General features: G+C 45.1%; 4 protein-coding genes and 1 pseudogene across 4 annotated transcripts; 4 read left to right on the top strand and 1 right to left on the bottom strand.

The window, feature by feature from the left end:
* The first annotated feature begins 10648 nt into the window (after positions 1 to 10648).
* LOC127330337 (uncharacterized) lies at positions 10649 to 11533 on the top strand. The gene has a single exon (XM_051356585.2). It carries the CDS (start codon positions 10704 to 10706, stop codon positions 11433 to 11435), a length of 732 nt encoding a protein of 243 aa, XP_051212545.1. The 5' UTR covers positions 10649 to 10703; the 3' UTR covers positions 11436 to 11533.
* A 915-nt stretch (positions 11534 to 12448) lies between these two features.
* Positions 12449 to 13156, top strand: LOC127329005 (uncharacterized). The gene has a single exon (XM_071826401.1). The coding sequence runs from the start codon at positions 12449 to 12451 to the stop codon at positions 13154 to 13156; it is 708 nt and encodes a 235-aa protein (XP_071682502.1).
* A 1230-nt stretch (positions 13157 to 14386) lies between these two features.
* Positions 14387 to 17017, bottom strand: LOC127334273 (uncharacterized). The gene is made up of 3 exons (XM_051360690.2): positions 16811 to 17017; positions 16634 to 16711; positions 14387 to 16504 (listed from the first exon to the last, which is right to left on the bottom strand). The coding sequence occupies exons 1-3, from the start codon at positions 16880 to 16882 to the stop codon at positions 15347 to 15349; spliced, it is 1308 nt and encodes a 435-aa protein (XP_051216650.1). The 5' UTR covers positions 16883 to 17017; the 3' UTR covers positions 14387 to 15346.
* Positions 17018 to 18395: 1378 nt separating this feature from the next.
* LOC139835696 (uncharacterized) lies at positions 18396 to 19233 on the top strand (annotated as a pseudogene).
* Positions 19234 to 20181: 948 nt separating this feature from the next.
* LOC127334271 (uncharacterized) lies at positions 20182 to 21078 on the top strand. The gene has a single exon (XM_051360688.2). The coding sequence runs from the start codon at positions 20182 to 20184 to the stop codon at positions 20887 to 20889; it is 708 nt and encodes a 235-aa protein (XP_051216648.1). The 3' UTR covers positions 20890 to 21078.
* Positions 21079 to 21367: the final 289 nt, after the last annotated feature.

Below are 21367 nucleotides of genomic sequence, written 5' to 3'. Positions count from 1 at the left end.
GTTGGAAACTGGAAGATCTAATTTTTCGATTCCCTTTCTGAACCAATTGGCGGCGGGGTATAATTTCTCTTGGTTTTGCTTACCACCACATGGTCGCTCAGGAGGTATTCTAGTGGGAATAAACTCCGATACGCTACAAGTGTTAAAAGTAAGTACATGAGATTTTTGTGTTAAACTCCATATCAAATGTAAGAGAGATGGTTTTGAATGGATTCTGGTGCCGGTCTATGGGGCTACCCAAGACGAGCACAAAGCAGAATTTTTGGCTGAATTAGTGAGAACTTGTGAATCTGAAACATTGCCTATGTTGGTAGGGGGTGATTTCAATATTATTCGTAAGCGAGAGGAGAATAATAATAATAATTTCAAAGCGCGTTGGCCCTTTGATTTTAATGCAATTATTGAGCATTTGAACTTGCGTGAAATTGCTCTCACTGGGAGACAATTTACATGGGCAAGTAGAAGAACTGAGCCTACTTATGAGAAGCTAGATAGAGTTTTAGCATCCATTTCGTGGGAACAGAAATTCCCTTTGGTAACTGTTAGAGCTTTATCCAGAGCTGATTCTGATCATACTCCTATACTTATTGATTCAGGAGTGAAAGCACACCTGGGTAACCAAGCAAAATTCTCTTTTGAGTTACATTGGTTGCGTCAAGAAGGTTTTTTTGATATGGTAGTAAAGGAGTGGAACTCAGTATTTGGTGGAGCTAATCCTATGGAGATTTGGTTGAATAAGTTAAGACATCTAAGGAGATTTCTTAGAGGTTGGGCAAAGAACCAAAGTGGAAAGTATAAGAAAGAAAAAGAGCGATTATTGAATATCATCGACAAGCTGGACGTGAAAGCCGAAACGAATATTTTGAATTTAAATGAAAGAGAGGCTTTAAAAAAGCAAATGATAGTTTAAATAAATTAAGAAGAGATGAGGAATCCAAATGGGCCCAAAGAGCGAAGGTTAAGCATATCCAGGAAGGGGGTAATAATACGAGATATTTTCACTTAATAGCTAATGGTAAACACCGAAAGAAGAAAATCTTCCAACTTGAACAGCAAGAGGGGACTATTGTTGGGGAAGATAATCTAAAAGTTTATATTACGGAGTTCTATAAGAAATTATTTGGAGCACCCAATCCAACAAATATTACTTTAAATGAAACGGAGTTACATGATATTACGCAAATTTCACCAATTGAGAATGAAATTTTGACGGCCCCTTTACTGAAGAGGAGGTTTTTCAAGCGATTTCTCAGATGGAACTGAACAAAGCGCCGGGGCCTGACGGGTTTCCCGCTGAGTTCTACCAGAAATTTTGGGGAGTAATAAAGTATGATCTGATGGCCTTATTTTCACGGTTTTCTAAAGGGGATTTGCCCCTTTATAAACTGAATTTCGGGGTTATCACACTACTACCCAAAAAACAAAATGCAGTTCAGATTCAACAATATAGACCTATTTGTCTACTTAATGTCTGTTTCAAAATATTCACTAAAGTTGGTACTAATCGCATATCGGGGATTGCCCCGAAAGTCATTAAACCGACTCAATCAGCCTTCATGCCAGGTAGGAATATTTTGGAAGGGGTGGTAATACTTCATGAAACAATTCATGAGCTACATACAAAGAAGATGGATGGGGTGTTATTTAAGACCGATTTCGAAAAAGCTTATGACAAGGTGAAATGGCCTTTCTTACAACAAACACTAAGGATGAAAGGTTTTGCTCCAGAGTGGAGTAGGCTAGTGAAACAATTCGTCCAAGGTGGTAGTGTTGGTGTTAAGGTGAATGATGATATTGGTCATTATTTCCAGACAAGAAAAGGCCTAAGGCAAGGTGACCCGTTGTCTCCGATTCTTTTTAATATTGTAGTGGATATGCTTGCCATCTTAATTGAACGTGCCAAAGAGGATGGCAAAGTTGGAGGACTTATTCCGCATTTAGTTGAGGGAGGTCTCTCTATACTACAATACGCTGATGATACAATTCTTTTTTTGGAGCATGACTTGAGCAAAGCTGTTAATATGAAATTAATTTTATGTCTCTTTGAAGAATTATCGGGACTCAAGATTAATTTTCATAAGAGTGAGATTTTTTGTTTTTGAAAGGCTAAGGAGGAGGAGACTCAGTATAAACAGATCTTTGGATGTGATGCTGGACAACTTCCCTTTAGATATTTAGGTATTCCAATCCATTACAAGAAACTCAAGAACTCTGATTGGTATCCGGTAGAAACACGGTTTGAGAGTAAATTAGGATGCTGGAAAGGGAAGTTACTATCCTATGGTGATAGGTTAGTTCTTATTAATTCAGTATTAACTAGCTTACCGATGTTTATGTTGTCTTTCCTGCAAATACCTGTTGGGGTCAGGAAACGTTTGGACTTCTATAAATCAAGATTTTTTTGGCAGTCTGACGAAAACAAAAGAAAATACCGGCTTACAAAATGGAATATAGTTTGTAGACCTAAAAATCAAGGGGGATTGGGTATTGAGGTTCTCGAAATAAAAAACAGATGTTTACTGAGTAAGTGGCTTTTTAAACTTATTAATGAGGAAGGTTTATGGCAAGAATTATTACATAATAAATACCTAAGTCATAAGACATTATCGGAGGTTCAAGCAAAACCTACTGATTCCCCATTTTGGAAAGGTATAATGGAGGTCAAACAGGAGTTTTTTTTCTAGGGGGTTTTTCAAAGTGGGTAATGGTAGCAGTACTCGCTTTTGGGAAGATACCTGGTTAGGGAAGACTTCTTTAGCCCAACAATATCCGTCGTTATATAATATTGTGCATCATAAGAATGTCAAAGTTGCTCAAGTACTAGGTCAGACGCCATTGAATATTACTTTTCGGAGAATTTTAAATGGTAATAAATGGACTTCATGGTTGCAGCTATGTAGAAAACTAATGATTGTACAGTTAACTGATGAAGAAGATCGTTTTGTTTGGAACTTGTCGTCTAATGGTCTGTTTACAGTAAAGTCGATGTATGAAGATCTTATGTGTGATCATACCCCTTTTCTGAGAAAATATCTATGGAAGGTGAAAATTCCGCTAAAAATTAAAACTTTCATGTGGTTCTTGAGTAATAAGGTTTTGTTAACCAAAGATAATTTAGTTAAACGGCATTGGAATGGGTGTACAAAATGTGTCTTCTGTGGGGAACAGGAGACCATTCAACACCTTTTTATTGAATGTCCCTTAGCTAAACTATTATGGCAAACGGTGAACTTTACTTATGATCTTCCATCTCCCACCAATATTACCAATATGTTTGGTAATTGGTTAAATGGAGTAGATAGACAATCTAAGGCATACATCCGGATTGGGGTTGCTGCTTTATGCTGGTCTATTTGGAGGGTCAGGAATGATATGATTTTTAATAAAAAACCTTCTTTTCATTTCTTGCAGGTTATTCATATGGTCTCCCATTGGGTCCAACTTTGGGCTCTACTATCTCCGGTGGGACAACGGGATGCCATGGTTTCTGGATGCACACGGCTCCTGATGGTCGCTCAGGATATCTTGTGCCAGGCTGGTTGGAGTCATACTAGAAGGCTATGTTGATATGTAGTCTTTCTTCTTTTGATTTTCTTTCATGGATTGATTGTTGTATCAATCCTTGATCCTGCGTGCCTTGTAATGTTTTAATACTCAGAACTTATTCACTTAATAAAGGGCATCGTCACGATGTAGAAGCCGGGGCATACCCCCATTTCGAAAAAAAAAACTCAGACAGAAGTAGGATCAAGACGACCGTCTTTGCATTAATCCATATATATAGTCAACTCCTCCTACCCATCTAGTATATTTGCGTTTTTCGGGAAATTAGTTGCAAATTCCGTATCTCTTTTCTCAAACTTCGAGGCTCAAAGTAGAAAATAATTCCCCTCTCTGAATCTCTACTCAAACTAGGTTAAATACAATCGAGATAGAATGGCCACCTCTGCTTCTTGAGCTGGACTGTTTGATACTTGCGCAATGCCGCCTCGTCTTGAGCTGCACCGGAGCTGCCCCTGTGGAGACCGTACTTTGCAGTTTCTCTGAACTTTCTGACGAACGAGGAGAATGAACCGTTGGATTCAACATGATCAACTGTTACGAAGTGCAACTGTAACAGCCGTTCACAGTAAACTGCCGAGTTTCGTCTGAATCTGAAGAGTGAATAGCATAAAACCACCACTTTGATGGTGAAATTTACCGTATACCACCACTTTACGTTTGCGGGACAAAAAACCACCAGATTTTGCTCAGTATTTTGCGGAATGTGCTAAACCCGAACTAAACGCGAATTGGGGGAATTTCATAAGCAGGACCCACTAGTCAGGGCTGAGGTGGCATAACGGGATGACGTGGCAGCAATCCATATGAAAAGAAATTAAATTACTGGGAAGGCCCTTGCCTCCCGTTGACCTCCTCCTGCCGGCCTGCAATCCACCGGACCAACCAGCCGCCGCCGAACTCCGGCGAGGCTCCGGCGACCCCATCGACTGGCTCCGGCGACCTACCAGCGCCGCCCTTATGGCCTTTGGACGGAGCGCGACCTCCCGTCGCGGATCAAGTTCCCCATCGCAGTTCCCGTCGCGGATCACGTTCTTCATCGATTTGCTCCGGCCGCCGCAGTTCCCCGTCGCGGATCAAGCTCCCGCCGCCTTCGACTGAAATAAAGAGTTCCAGGAGACGGGCGAGGCTCTACCGGTACCCCTCGGCCTAGCGTTGCATCCCCGCGAGCTTCCAGTCGAATTCCGGCGAAGTGTCGGCCGGCCGCCATGGCCACAAGCTCGCGGAGCTCGCGCTCGAGGCGGCGCCTCCCATGCGTCCCCGCCTCCATGGCATCTTTCATCGGGGGAGGCGCGGCAGGGCGGCCCCGTCCGTGTTCTCGGCGAGCAGTGGCGCGTAGCGGAGCGGGCGGCCCCGTCCGTGTTCTCTTCCTGCTCGATGCTGATGCCCCCCGCGCCGGCCGCCGCCTCCCTCAACCTGACACGGGCGAGGCCCCGGGCCGCATCAGACCTCCCGCGCCAGAAGCATTTAGGACGAAGGGCATGCACGGCGGCGCCGGACGACGGGCATGCGCAGCGGCGGCCGACGGCCATAACCAGGCGCGCGGCACGGAGCTGTTCTGCGGTGATTTTTTTAATGGATTTTTGGATTTTTTTATTAGCCTGATACGTGGGTCCCTGTACGCCTCAGCATATTCTGCAGATTATTGCCACGTCATCACTTACAGCAGGCCCCACCTGTGAAATTCCTTGTCAATTCACGTTTAGTTCAGGTTTAGCGCCTTTCGCTAAAAACTGAGCAAAATCTGGTGGTTTTTTATCCCGCAAACGTAAAGTGGTGGTATACGGTAAATTTCACCATCAAAGTGGTGGTTTTATGCTATTCACTCGAATCTGAAGCTTGGCTTTCTATGAATCTCACTGCTCCCACGCTGTAACTAGTTCTTTTGGATACAAGAGCCGCTGCCTGTGATGAAAGGCAGCAAGGCTGCTTTCATTGCGATTAGATAAGAGAGAGTACAAAAGGAAGAAGATCTTCCTGGATACAAAACAAGAAAAAGGAACAGAACCTAAGAGAAAAACGAAGGAAAACAGCTACAGGCAGAAGCTTTGCAACCTGCCGCTACAAACCATGGCGAGCACTCAATCTAGTTCGCGAGGCCTGATTAGCAGGGCGCTCACCCTTTCCCTGCCAGCATCAGCCCAGTCCCTGGCCTCCGTTTTAGATTGATTGGAACAAGGCTGTAACCGGCGTAGCAGTATGTCTGAAAATTCTGTTGTTCCTCTCCTTCCATATGCACCACCAGATCAGAGGAACCAAAGCTCGCCAATCTTTTATGGTATTGGCCCCTACGAGTTGATCAGAGTTGCACAACCATACCTTGATGTTATCGTGGGCGTTCGGGGCAATTGTCAAGGGAAGCCTGGCCCTGGTGATGACCATCCTCCAAACTGTCTGCGCATAGTGGCAGTTAATCAGCAGGTGCGAGGCTGTCTCAGGAGAGTTGTTGCACAGGGAGCACAATGGGCATGCGGGCATCCTCTTATAGCAAGCACATCTGCAGTGAGGCACCTTCCTTGGACCGCTAGCCAAGCAAATAATCTGCATTTTGGTGGTGCTTGAGAGCCCCAGATGATCTTTGTGAACTCAGGTCTTATGGAGCCAATGAATTGTTGCGCGTACGCCGAGCCAGCCGAGTAAGCTCCGTCTGCTGTCCATCGCCAAGTGACCCTGTCAGGGACATCCGTGAGCAGCTGCACCTGGCGGCAGAGGTTCCACAAACAGGTGAACTGTCGGATGGCGGCCGGCATCAAGTCCTCCTTGAAGTGTTTGACCCACTTGTCACGCTCCAGAGCCTTATGGAGGGAGATACGGCACAGCGTACATAACTTGAAAAGATCAGGGAAGCGGATGGAGAGTTTCCCTGTGGCATGCCACTTATCTGTCCAAAACTGAGCCGTCTTGCCATCGCCGACCGAGATGATGGTAGATGCCTCGAATAACGACCTGGCCCTCTCATCGATTGGCAGTGGTAGCCCTGCCCATGGTTTTTGGTTGTCCATCCACGCCTGCCATAGCCACCAGCAGCGAAGAGCGACGCTACGGGTGGCGATGTCAGGAATTCCAAGGCCACCGTATATCTTAGGGGAGCACACTTGCCTCCAATTCACCAGGCACTTTCCGCCCATCGCCACGTCTTTGTTAGCCCATAGAAAACCTCTGGCAGCCTTTCCAATCCTTTTACACAAAGGTGAGCAGCATATATTATGTTGTTCACCATGTTTGGGTACTTGTCTCTACTCTCTTGGTAGTATAGGATCTGTCAAACTGGTATAAGAACAAGTGAGATCTCAGATACAAAGGTGCATCTCGGAGCTAATCTGTGAGGTATCCATGAGGACACCGTGGAAGGTGATGAGTAGTGATGAACCAGTGCTGTAGAATTACACGCTTACGGCTTATCCACACCTGTTCTGTGTCATAGCAGCACTGTTGATTCTGAGGTGAAACAAGTTGTTAGATAAAAAGACAGTTAGAACTCATCCGTTTTGCACAAACAACACAGAATAAGCTGATTTATGACTTCCCACTTTTCCATGTATCATGCATGACAAACCTATTGCAAAAAGGGAGTATCTAAAAATATTTGTAAAGTAAACCCACATATTGTTTCAACGCACTCACCAAAAATGAAGACTTTATTTTCAGTAATTACACATTTACAGTACACGCTGGGTAACTTTACAGGACCTAAGAACAAGTACCCAACGTTATACCGCTTCAGCAAGTAAAAAGAATAACCGTATGTATATTACCACAATCCTTGGCATCTGAAGTTACATTACATGCATAGATTAAAACACCCATGTGGGTGTATCCCTACCTGTAACTAGAATCTTACAGTGTGAGTAGAGTGTACTTAGGACGTATGTGGAACATCACTGGATGACATCTCAGTTAATAAGCCAGCGACGCTGCACAAATTAGGCTGATTTGTGTGGGTTCAACCATCAGCCGACCAGCCTATCATTTGTGATGAGAAACAGATCACAATTCGTAAACATTTTTGTTGGAGCCTGGAAAGGAGGGTGAAGTGTCAACTATTCCTCTTCCACCACTAAAAGAAACTGCATTGCGTCCGCACTCGTGCAGATGATCTTGCCTTCCTAGTTCCTGCATTGCTGGAGACATGGCTAGCTAGCTGCCACTCCTACACCATGCAAATACATAAAAAAACAGAAACTTATCGTGTAGATTAGTTCATCTGTTGGTTCAGCTATTTAGCTGCATCGTCTTTTGTTGTATATAGAGAGAAGTAATAGCTAGGTAGCAAGTGACACCATCATGAAAACTTTGGCTTATCTTCGGTTCCTAGACAAAAACCAACAAAGTACCAAGTCTTCCGTTGCAATGCTTGATGGTTTTACGATGTTTTTTTTTTTCGATAAAAGGAATATATTAATATCAAAAGATACCAATTACATCCAGCCTCTGCAACAACGTCCCACCCTAATGGCAGTACGGATGCACACAGCCAAAAAAGAGAAAATAAAACTAAGAAATAAAAGTCCCGCTATAGCCTTCTAGACCTAGCAACAGCAATACAACCACCACCGTGACAACACCCGAAATACAGACTCTCCAAAAGCGATGCCTCCAAAAAGGAAACAGTGCACCAGCGCCGTCGTCGCCCGACCAAAGGTCTTAGGATTTCTCCCTGAAGATAGTCCACTCTCAAAACAATGCCTCCAACAAGAACATTGCCAGGCACAACCAGTTAAGGCCAGACCTTGGGTTTTCACCCTGAGAGGTAAGACTCCAAACTTCCCCTGTGCTGCCGCCCCCACATGCATACCATTGTTGCAAGCCCGGAACGCCAAGCAGATCCCTCAGCATCACGTTGACTCGAACCTCCTTTAGTCAGCCCACCAACCCGACCTTCATGATATTCCTTCTTTTGACTTCACCATGGACCAAAAAGTCACCATATGTCAACACAGAATATAGCTTCGCGGCGCTCCCTCCGGAACCAAACGATTGAAATAAAAACATGGGTGCGCCTGACCGAATACCACCCGATCCAGCAAACAGCAGGCAAAATATGCAATGTTCCATTCGCCAGCGGAGCTTTCCGGAACTCATCTCTCCAGCCAGATCAAAGCAAACTGACCTCCGGTAGATCTTCATCTTCGCTTGCGAGAAACCCGAGGACCTCCACAAAAAACAAAGGAAGACCAGCAGCCCCCACGCCGCCAGTCCCTCCTGCTGGATCACCAGAGAAGAAGACGGCGGCGCGGATCATGCGTACCACCGCTGAACCGTCACCGGGGGCGGAGGCCACCACCGCTCCACCGAATCCTTCATGGCTACCGACGGAGAGCATCAGGCCCCGGCCAAGTAGCCGTGCCGCCCGGCTTCCTCCACCGGCGCTTCATCACCACCCATGGAACGCCACTGTGGAAACCCTCTCCTCCCCCTCGTCGTTCGACGGAAGGGGCGCCGCCACCACCGCTGTGGCCGAGGCCGGGCCGGGGCTGTGGCCGGGCCGGGGCTGAAGTCGGGCCAAGGCCAAGGCCGGGGCCAGGGCCGAGGCCGGCAGCAGCGGCGGCTGAGGTGCGGCGATCCGGGGGCGGCTGCTCGGAGCGTGACGGGTAGATCCTCCACCGCCGCCCGGGAGGGGGGCGGGAGAGGAGGAGACGGCGGCTAGGTTTTACGATGCTTGGAGGTGTACGACAACATCGAGAAGATGACATGCTTGACAAACCCTTGGAGAATTGAGTTTGTCATCAGTATAGTAATTGGGCCTCTCTTCTGAATACCGTTGGGATGATGCACTAGCTCTGATCCCCAAGAACCAATTTTCTGATCATGAAATCAAATTTTGTAAGTAGAGAGATAATGTACAGAAAAACACTCCGTTGAGAAGCAAAACTATTAATATACTTCATACAGACCTGAGAAAGTGTTTAAATAGTCAAACAAAATAATTTACTCAGAATATGTCCATCATCATCCGTTATGGAAGCAATTGCTATGGTGTGTTCAAGTTTTTTTTTTTGTAACACTATGCTGAAGCAATTGGTATGGTCATGTCATGTTATTCATAATAATTTATTTATGCTGGTAAAAATATTAAATAAAGAAGTGGAAGCCATCACATGCACTTCACCTCAGACCTTCATAACTAATAGCATGCCACCTCACATTTTATTTACTTATACTTTGTGAGGGAGATCATAATAAACAGTGCTTGACAACTAATGGTTACCGATCAACCAGAAACTCACATAGCACGAACACTACTCGGTTAATTCTCCATTGAAGAAGTGTTGGAGCATGCACACATGACATTCCCTAGAAAAGTAAAATGTGATGCACCAACAGAGAATTGCATCATCCTGACATTGCAACAATCATATCCTCATTCCTGAATGGCAGAAACATGCCAGCCTTGCTCACGAGATAAACACATCATGTTGCGTTGGAGCCTCCTCAAGGTAAGACACTAAGGTCACCAAAATGCTCTGTCAGCCAGCAATAAGGAACCAGCTCTCTTCACTAATTGTTCTGTTGCACGCTCACTGGTCTCATGATCTGGATCTGCCATTAGCTGGAGCATGACAATATGAAAGGCCTAGCTTGTAGCGCCACGTGCAGGTGTGCATCAATAAAGAATTGCATGATACTGAGATCGCAACAATCATATAATAATTGCACTAGCATAAACATGCCAGTGATGCTCAACAGATCAACCCAGCGTATTGCGCTGGAGCCTCAAGGAGAACTCCAACTGCTCTTTCTCTTATCATTTCGCTGCATGCTCAATGGTCTTACGATCTGGATCTGGCATTAAGCTATAGCTTGTGTGGATGAGTTTGCCTCCAATAACTGAGGCATGAAAGGTTGGCCATAAGCTCAACAAAAAACTTGAGTTAGACTGCTAGAGATGCTTCTCATGCTGATCAAACATATAGAGAAACCACAGCTTGTCTAGGAGATAGGTGGCATTTGCACAGCAGCACAATACTTCATCCTCGACAATATTCTTCCTGCCTATAGGGTCAGGCGTGAACTGGCTTCATCTTCATTCTGTTATATAAAGGGGTAAGCCATACCGGGTCAGCACCATCACAGCGCAGCACAGCTCCTCATCTCTTCCATTTTCCAGATAAAAAGAAAGCTCTTCAGCTTCATTTCACGACATGGCTTGCCATCTCAGATCCTCGAGCGTGCCTTCCAGTCCCTGCTACAATGAGACGACCAACATCGAAGAGCAGCTGCAGATCCTGAAGGCGACCATCTCTTCACCTTTTGTGGCCATTGAAACAATCCTAGATGGCTTCAAGAGGATTGGAGGTGTGTTCAGGAACATTGATGAGATCATGTGCTTTCCAAGCAGCCAAGTTAGCCTTTCCAAGCGACAGCAAAGGAAAGCAGTGGAGGTGGCGCTCGCACACTCTCTTGTAGTGCTCGACCTCTGCAACGCCATGCAAGACAGCTATTCTGAGCTTAAGACAAGTACAGAAGAGATGCAATTGGCTCTCAAGAGAGGAGATGACGCAGCTGTTCATGCCAAGATCCAGTCCTACATCCGTGTGACGAAGAAGGCAACAAAAAAATTGAAGAAGATAAGCAAGAAGTCTGATCAAACTGAAGAGAGCTGTGGGGTGGTCCAGTTGTTGGCTGAAGCAAGAGCGGTTGCTACCTCAATGCTCGAGTTATCCTTGCAGCTTCTGACAAAGCAAGGTGTGATACCGAGTTCTACGAAGTGGTCTTTTGTCTCCAAGACATTCCAGAAGAAAAGAGGCGCATTCGAGGAGGAGCACTTACGAGCACTGGAGTTGGACATTGGTGATCTTCAGAGCGGAGTCGAGATTTTGTTCAGGAGATTGATCCAGAGCAGAGTTTCTCTTCTGAATACTCTGAGCTTTTAGATAGATAAAACACTAACTCTGATCCTGTGTGATTGGCATCCGCTTTTTAGAGGAATCGTTGATCACCACAACAATTTTCCAATGTGTAAATTAGAGGAATTGTACAGAAGATGAGTCAAGTGAGAAAGCATAACAATTAACAAATTATTGGTCTATTTTGTGGTGTCGACTTCACATTTCCTACATGCTGTGGTACATTATCCAAGTCTGGAGCAGTTAGTTTCGATTAACTTCCCAGGAAAAGAAAAATGTACTAGGAAGAACAGAAGATACTGACCGTTGTTAACTGTCATAGAAGCAGTTAGCACACATTATTCAAGCTAAGATGTGCACAGATTTACTATGAGATGCCATGTTATTGGATGTCTTGTGTTGGCTCAACAACGAGCAACATATCCCTGTGTGGTGGATCTAGATATTGCCACGTTATTGAGATGCCATGTGTTGGCTCAACAATGAGCAAATGATCATTGCACGATGGATCTGGCGCTCCATAGAAAAAAACAAGACAGCTCCAAACCACAAGGTTGAGCACTCAAGTAGTATAAAATGTAAGGAATACAATGCATACCGAAACTATTGTGCGATAATTAGATGACACACATACCACCAATAATTAATCCCCGGTTAGGGATCCATTACAATATATATAGAGCGTGTGATTATGCCAAGTCAACCAGTAGAGATACCCTGTTGATTCTTGTTGCCGATGGATGGACATGATAATGTGATAGCAAATTCGGAGGGTCGATACGGCACTAGAAAACTGAATACGCATGATTGATGACAGATTTCATGTGCTCCTGCCAGAACTAAAATCTTGAGAGACATCATTTCAGAAATGAGATGGCCGAATTCTGTCTGTCTACAATCCAAATGATGCTGTCCCATATCTTTTGTATAAATAGGTGTCATCAGAAAGCTCAAAACATCATCAAAACCACATTACGTCTCTCATTCTCAGCCGCTCAAACTCAAGAGTCGATACAAAGAGAAGATTTTCAGCAACAGATATGGCTAGCCATCTAAGATCAGTTAGCTTGCCCTCTAGGCCTCACCGCGAAGTTGAAGAGGAGCTGTGCAGCCTAGAGGCATGCATCTCTTCACCCTCCTTGGCCATCGAGACAATCTCTGATTGTTTGTCAAGGCTTGGAGACATGTACGGCTCTATCGAGGAGATCATGTGCCTGCCCAGCAACCAAGTTTGCTCCTCCCAGCAAAGGAAGATGTTAGATGGAGAAATGGAATGCTCCCTTGAGATTTTGGATCTCTGCAATGCAGTGCGCTCGGAGTTCGCTGAGTTGAAGAACATCATCCAAGACCTGCAAATGGCTATCCGAAAAGGAGACAATGAAGCCGTTCAAGTCGGGGTACAGTATTACTCTCGTTTATTGAAGAAGGCGAAGAAGCATTTTAAGAAGACTGTGAAGAAGGTTACTTCTTCCAAGGAAGATTGCAGGATGGTCAGATTGTTGAGCGAGGCTAGAAAGATCACCACCTCTCTGCTGGACTCAACATTGCATCTCTTGTCCAAGCAAATCGCAGCGCCAAAACGGTCTCTTGTCTCAAAGGCATTCCAGAAGAAAAACTCACTTGTGTTCAAGGAGGAGCAAATGCAGACGCTAGGTTGCAGCATTACAGATCTTGAGGCTGGAGTAGGACTTCTGTTCCGGAGACTGGTCCAGAACAGAGTTACTCTCCTAAATATTCTTTGCGTGTAGTCAATCACTCTTGACACCGTGCGATTAGCATCCGTCTTTTAAAGGATTGGCTGATCCTTCCAATTGTATCTGTAGAAATGTACATAAACAACATACAGAAAAAGAAGTTTTGACCTATGAACAATCTGAAACCAATCCTTGATTTTGTTCACGATACAATTATGTGAAGCCTATCTTATTCCCTTGGCACTTTATGATGAATATAAAGCACAAAATCCAGATTATGAATTACGAACTACGTGGCTCATTAATCATAGGAATATCTTGCACTAGTTAGCACCACATGTATACTCCTACTCCACAATTCATTTGGACAGCCCGGGTATGCCACCTATAAATAGCGTGGCCTGCTCCACACGGATTGGCACCATTAAGGAGCTTCTTCATCTCATCTTTGTAGGCTAGCTCCTTTAAGCCATCATCCTCTAGTGGCCAATGCGAGTCAATGGCTCCTGCTCTATGGTGGCCTCTGTTGTTGCCCTTTGCGCCTGCATCGTGGTGGTTCTCAACTTGGGGCAGGCGGATGCAGAGGGGACGGTGGAGATCGACCTGGTCACGAGCCTGACCAACTTCACCGCCATAGCAAGCGTGCCCACCGTTTTAGGAGCATCTGCTGATAAGAGAGTTGTGCCGCTTGCTCCTAGTCTTGTGCCTTCATCAAGTACTCTTTGGAGAGGTGGAGGGAGACTGACCGCCAAAATACTATACCCATCGGCACATGTCATGGGTTAGGATGAACATGTGGAGAGTGTACAAATGCAGCTAACTTTGGCTCTCAGTCCCGAACTTCCAACTCTGCTTGGAGCACGCTGCAACGGTGTCATGACGTCACATTATTTAAGTTCAATCACATGAAAGACACATGAGTAAAGAGGTAATCATGGTATGAATTTTGGACCGGGTATCATGCAGCTAAGCATATTTTCTGATTACCACACAAGAACAATATTAAATAAATTGCGCACCGTCAACAAAAGTCATTTATCATGCCCAGGTTGATACCAACGAACCCAACACTACCACAGAAAATGGTATGAGCAACGGTAAAAAAAACACAATTTGGCTACACAACAAACTTGATGGTGCACATATACCGTACAAAGTCAACGGAAAAGTAGTATTTCTTGAAGTGATTTGGCATTGGTGTATATCAGAGGTTTAAGAAAATACAAACCAAGGATAAAATATAAATACCAGAGTTATAACCAACTTATAAAAGAAATAAGGATATGGTGAAGCTTCAAGTGAAGGCACATTAATAATTGATTTCCAGCCTTGCACCGGAAGGTCTACAGGGATAATTTATGGTCAAAGTACATATTACCTGAAGATAATTCAGTTTGCAGGACATGATATATAGAAGCCACATAAATAAAAAGTTCAAGTTTAACTAGGATAATTTAAGCTCAGGGTACAACTATGATTAAGTTGATGAAATAACATAGTAAGTTCAAGCTGTACTAGATTCAGTGTTTTTTGGTTCCTTGATGGTCTGGAATTGCTCCACTGTCAATGATTTGCTCTTGCTCTTCCACATCTGTGCCAGTTTGTGCACTGTCCGATGTTAGAAAAACAGGGAGGCCACACTCCAACTTTTTGTCTGGGATCCAAGTTGTCATCTTACTCTTATAGCTACTCTCATACCAAAATTGATTGATTGCCCTGTACTTTCGTAAATTCTCAGGAAGAACGAACTTTCCTCTCCAGGTATTACCTAGATAGGGGAGGCTGTAGTAGGGAGAAATGTTTGTAGAAGTGCTAACTCCAATTTGACAGCAGACGGCCATGACATGAGAGCAGGGCTTACGGAGAAGCCGCATCTTGTTGCATGAACATGCAGCACTTTTTCTGAGTGTGCATCCTCCAGACTTTTTCATGATACCGTTAGATTTTGAATACAGGTGAACGGTTACACTCTTCTGCCCTGTCTGAACCTCATACTTCACAACATCACCCCCCAATATAACATTTTTGTTCTTGGGATTCATGCAGATCGTCACCTGATGCTTATGGGCCTTCTGCATCTTCAAATTCATGTCATCCTGGACACGTTGAGGGAACTCTATTGCTGGGTTCTTGATTGCTTCATTTGCTGCGGCACTTGTGTTGTTGAAGTACTCAGCCATGCGCTTGAACGTAACCTCCACAATGGCGCCGAGCGGAAGGCAGAGTATCCCCTTCAATACATGGCTATGTGTGTGCAAGGTGTTGCATACACCACCGGCTCTTTACATCTCTCCATGGATGCGGTTCTTCAGGGTCATTCTGAATACCATCTACAGCATCAACCAACTCTGCTTTGCAGTCATGTATAATGCAGACACCAGAGCGCTCCTTCACAACTGCTTGCTTCACATTCCTTAGGAACCAAAGCCAGCTTTCTTTCGTCTCGCTCTCGGCAACAGCAAATGCTACTGGAACAAGGCAATCATTAGCATCTAATGCAAGGGCAGTCAACAGCACCCCTTGGTACTTCCCACATAACGGTGCGCCCTTAACACAGAGCACAGGACGACAGTAACGGAAGGCTCGTATGCAATGTCCAAATGCCCAGAATATATGGTGGAGGACTCGAAAATCCTCGCAGCCTGCAACCTCTGAATCCTGGATGTCAACGAAACCACCAGGGATGCATTCTATCTCCTGAAGTAACCTCGGGACCGAGTTGTATGAACTATAAAAAGTACCAAACTTCTTCTCCAAAGCCTCCTGTTTCGCCCTCCACGCCTCAGGGAGACTGATGTTTTTGTTGTACCAGCCATCAAGATACACTGAAAATTCCTCAGGCGTCAATTTGGGGCCTTGCACGGGGCCGGAGGGATTACCATGCGAGTCATCGGTTGGCAGATTTTCCATCCTCGGCGGCAGCACATCGTCACACGCTGCTTTCCGCAGAGCATCGTAGTGCTGGAGTTGATGACAGGCCACGTACAGCCTGAAGTCCTGAACCATATTCTTTCTCTTCATTTTATTGGCAAATGAGGTCCAGCATCTGTCACCGGAGATATAGCGGGTGTCCCATTCCATGCCCTCCAGATGGGATTCCAGGTGAATAGGTTCCACTTCCACAGACTCAGAGTATGTAAAAACGTCGACGAAGCTATCCGAAAGAATGTTGGTGCTGTACTCTCTGAAGAAGCCCATGATAAAGAGATCCTGCGTTTCTGGATGGAGCCGGAACAGCTTCAAGATCCAGAGCCGCAGATCGGCCAATGACATCGGCCGGGGTTGCGGCAGCTCGGCGACTATGTGGGCTCGTCCGTCCAGAGCATTTCCCCTTAGATTATAACGATCTAGCACGTTCTCCATATGGCCGTAGTACACGGGGATGCGATTGGTGCTGTAGTCCTACAAAATATGCATGGGCGCAGAAAGTTGGGGACGAATCAGATTAAGAACTAGTAGTAATCCGTAAGAAGCAAGCAGGATGGGGCAGGACTGTGAATCTGTGTGTATGAGTGTTGTAAATAGCAGAACCTGTGTCCTCCGGCGCCCCCGATTCCGAGCGGCCGCCGGGGCCTTCCGCTTCCTCGTGCTGGTGGTGGCACTGGCACCCTGCGAGCTCGAAAGACGCAGTACGAACTTGAACAAACGGAGAACGGAGAAGGGGAATCGAGTGACACAAAGAAGGCGGCGAGTAGAGAACGAACGTACGGGGCTGGAGTCGGAGGAGGCGCACGGTTCTACACCTGCCGCGCGGCGGGAGGAGCCCTCGCGTTTGCCCATGGACGGATTCGTCGGAGGCAGGCGCTGCTCGGCGTGGGCGGTGCTACTGGCGGAAGGGGGCGTTTCCCGCCATTTTCTCTCGTTTTCCCTCCATTTTCTGGGGTGGAAGCTGGCCGGTCTGATGTTTGGGTCTTTTACGCGGGCTTTGCTGTTTCGGCTGAGTCTTCTTTTTGGGCCTGACTTGCTCTCTGTGAAGAAAGATCCTCTATTTGGGACCTAGGAGTATGATGGAAATGGGGGCCTATGTGTCGCGGCCCACTCAACTGGTAATGCTGACGCCAATACCAACATGGTGCTTACGTTGGCATGCCATCATTTAACTATTTTTCTGCTAAACAATTACAGCTTCATGAACGAACCATGTTGGGATGTTCATGTACTGAATGTTTATTGAAATTATGTATTTTTATTTTTCTTTTAATTCTTAGACCACTTCATTTTTTTTGCAAAAATATCACTCTATCGTGCTAGGTGACTGTGATAAGGCCGTGGGTCGGCACCATTTGAATTGGCGTGGAGGTATAATGTTGGCGCCACGTGGATTGGCACCGAGGCGGAGGAGCTATTCAAGTTAAGCTCGACGCCAACAGAATTGGCGCTGCATGCATCAACGAAGCATCAGATACTGGAGCTGCACTTCTAACATCAACTCTACACGAGACGTGAAGTTCTCTGTGACGACCGAAATAGCGAACTGATAATTCGCTCATGTATGTAACGAATAGTACAAGATGGCAGACAAAATTAGGGCTGTAGGCATACCTTGCTTAGGGAAGAACGCTGGAGGGCTCGCTTGATCTCTGTCGGCAGCGAGCGGCTATCCAGGGCGAGGCTCCCCAGAGCAGGTTCTGTCTTCTGAATACACTTACTAACACTTGGCTTATAGAGAGATGATGCACTAGCCTGACCCCTAAAGATTTGTGTTCACCTTTTAGAGACTCGGTTTGATGATCATGAAATTAACTATCATAGTAGCATATACTGTACAGAAAAACACTGTTGAGAAGTAAAACTTTTGATCTACTATATACAGACATTTTTTTATCTAATTCCTTCGTTCCAAATTAATTAATGCGGATTTTTCTAGATTTACATGTATTTGGACGCGTTTTAGTGTGCACGATACATGTGAATCTAGATAAACATGAGCCAATTAGTTCGGAACAGTACTACATATCTCATGGGTTAGCGACATGGAAAGCAGAAGCATCATCCTGAGATTGCAAAAATCATATACTGGAAGCAATAGCAGAAACATGCCAGTGATGCTCACCAGATAATCACAACGTGCTGTGTTGGAGCATCAAGATGAAGTCAAACTATGTCGCTGCATGCTCAGCAGTCTCATGATCTATATCCAGATCGCGCAATTAGCTATACACTCAGATGAGTTTGCCGCCAATAAGTGAGACATGACAGGATGCCCATAAGATCAACTAGAAACTCGAGGGGGGTGTTAGAGATGCTTCACCCCGATCGAACATATATAAAAAGAAATCAGCTTGTCGAGGAGATGGGTGGCATTTGTCACAGCAGCGCAACACTTCATCCTCGACAATATTCTTCCTGTCTATAGGGTCAGACTGTGGCTTCTGTTTTAGTTCGGTTATATAAAGAGGTAAGCCATATTACCAGGTCAGCACCATTCCATTACAGGTTCGCTCCTCTTCTCTTCCATTTCCCAGATAAAACTAGCACTCTTCAGCTTCCACTCAAGAACAGCTGCAGATCCTTCCACGACCATTGCAACGTTGCTCGACCGCTTCAAGAGGCTTGGAGGTGTGTACAGCAACATTGATGAGGCCATGTGCCAACTTAGCCTTTCCAAGCAACACCAAAGGGAAGCAGTGGAGCTGGAACTCGCACACTCTCTTGTAGTGCTCAACCTTCCATGTAACGCCATGCAAGGTAGCTTTTCTGAGCTTAAGACAAGCACACAAGAAATGCAATTGGCTCTCAAGAGAGGAGATGATGCAGATGTTCATGCCAAGATCTAGTCCTACACCTGTGTGACCAAGAAGGCACAAAGACAGTTCAAGAAAATCAGTAAGAAGTCTGATCATCCTGACCAGGAGAGCTGCAGGGAGGTCCAGTTGTTGGCTGAAGCAAGAGGGGTTGCTATTTCAATGCTCGAGTCATCCTTGCAGCTTCTGACAAAGCAAGGTGTGATGCTGAGTTCTACCAAGTGGTCTTTTGTCTCCAAGACATTCCAGAAGAAAAGAGGTGCATTCAACGAGGAGCAATTAGGAGCACTGGAGTTGGACATTGTTGATCTTGAGAGCGGAGTAGAGACTTTATTCAGGAGATTGATCTAGAACAGAGTTTCTCTTCTCAATACTCTGAGGTTTTAGATAGATAAAACACCAACTCTGGTCCCATGTAATTGGCATCCACCTTTTAGAAGATTCAGTGATCACCCCAACAATTTTCCAATATGTAAATTAGAGGAATTGTACAGAAGATGGGTCAAGTGAGAAACATAACAAATTGTTGGTCCATTTTGTGGTGTCGATTTTACTTTTCCTGCAAGCTGTGTGGTACATCATCCAAGTCTGGAGCAGTTAGTTTCAATTAACTTCCCAGGAAAAGATAAATGCACTAGGAAGAACAGTAGATGCTGACGTTGTTAACTGTGACCGTTGTTACCTTCATAGGAGCACTTAGCACACATTATTCAAGCTAAGCTGTGCACAGCTTTACTATGAGGTGCCATGTTTTTCAGATGCGCTGTGTTGGCTCAACAACGAGCAACAAATCCCTGTGTGGTGGATCTAGATACTTCCACGTTATTGAGATGCGATGTGTTGGCTCAACAATGAGCAAGGATCTTTGCACGATGGATCTGGCGCTCCATAGATAAAACAAGACAGCTCCAAACCACAAGGTTGAGCACTCAATGCTCAGTTATGAAATCCATTACAATACATCAAGAGAGTGTAATTATGCCAAGTCAACCAGTAGAGAACTAGAGATACCCTGCTGATTCTTGTTGCCAATAGATGGACATGACAATGTGATAGCTAATTGGGAGGGTCACTATGGCACTAAAAAATTGAATACACATGATTGATGACAGATTCCATGTGCTGCTGCGAGAACTAATATCTTGAGGGACAGCATTCAGAAATGAGGTGGCAAAATTCGATTTGTCTACCATCCAAATGATGCTGTCCCATATGCTTCTTTTGTATAAATAGGCCTCATCAGAAAGCTCAAAACATCAAAACCACATTAGCTCTCTCATTCTCATTACCTCAAACTCAAGAGTCAATACAAAGAGAATACTTTCAGCAAGAGATATGGCTAGCCATCTAAGATCAGTTAGCTTGCCCTCTAGGCCTCACCGCGAAGTTGAAGAGGAGCTTTGCAGCCTAGAGGCATGCATCTCTTCACCCTCCTTGGCCATCGAGACAATCTATGATTGTTTTTCGAGGCTTGGAGACATGTACTGCTCTATCGAGGAGATCATGTGCTTGCCAAGCAACCAAGTTTGCTCCTCCCAGCAAAGGAAGATGTTGGATGGAGAAATGGAATGCTCACTTGAGCTATTAGATCTCTGCAATGCGATGCATGCGGAGTTCGCTGAGTTGAAGGACATCATCCAAGACCTGCAAGTGGCTATCCGAAAAGGAGATGATGCAACCATTCAAGTCGGGATCCAGTCTTACTCTCGTTTATTGAAGAAGGCGAAGAAGCATTTTAAGAAGACTACGAAGATGGTTACTTCATACAAGGAAGATTGCAGGATGGTCAGATTGTTGAGCGAGGCTAGAGAGATCACCACCTCTCTGCTCGAGTCAACATTGCATCTCTTGTCCAAGCAAATCGCTACGCCAAAACGGTCTCTCGTCTCCAAGGCATTCCAGAAGAAAAACTCAGTTGTGTGCAAGGAGGAGCAGATGCAGACTCTAGGTTGTAGCATCACAGATCTAGAGGCAGGAGTGGGACTTCTGTTCCGGAGACTGGTCCAGAACAGAGTTACTCTCCTAAACATTCTTAGCGTCTAGTCAATCACTCTTGACACCGTGCGATTAGCATCCGCCTTTTAAAGGATTCGCTGATCCTTCCAATTGTATATGTAGAAATGTACATAAACATACAGAAAAAGAAGAAGTTTTGACCTATGAACAGTCTGAAACCAATCCTTGATTTTTTCACGATACAATTATGTGATGCCTATCTCATGGCCTTGGTGCTTTATGATGGCTATAAAGCAGAAAATACAGATTATGAATCACGAACTATGTGGCTCATTAGTCATAGCAATTTTTTCCTCTTTGAAATATTGTACAGTCAACATGACCTGCTCTGGAAATAAATGGTTACAGCCCACTGGCAAACTTTTTAGTCTTGGTTTTGGTTGCATACCCCCTGCACTGATCGATACTTCTTTGATGGGTTAACTAGCCATGGTGCCTGACCCACTGTTTGATAGGCTTTGCTGTGTATCAATAAAACATGCCAGATCCAAGCTGTCCACGACTC

This window comes from Lolium perenne, chromosome 2, assembly GCF_019359855.2.
Source record: "Lolium perenne isolate Kyuss_39 chromosome 2, Kyuss_2.0, whole genome shotgun sequence".
Taxonomy (NCBI): domain Eukaryota; kingdom Viridiplantae; phylum Streptophyta; class Magnoliopsida; order Poales; family Poaceae; genus Lolium; species Lolium perenne.
The sequence above is the reverse complement of the archived record's forward strand: the minus strand, read 5'-3'. Positions and strand labels throughout refer to the sequence as shown.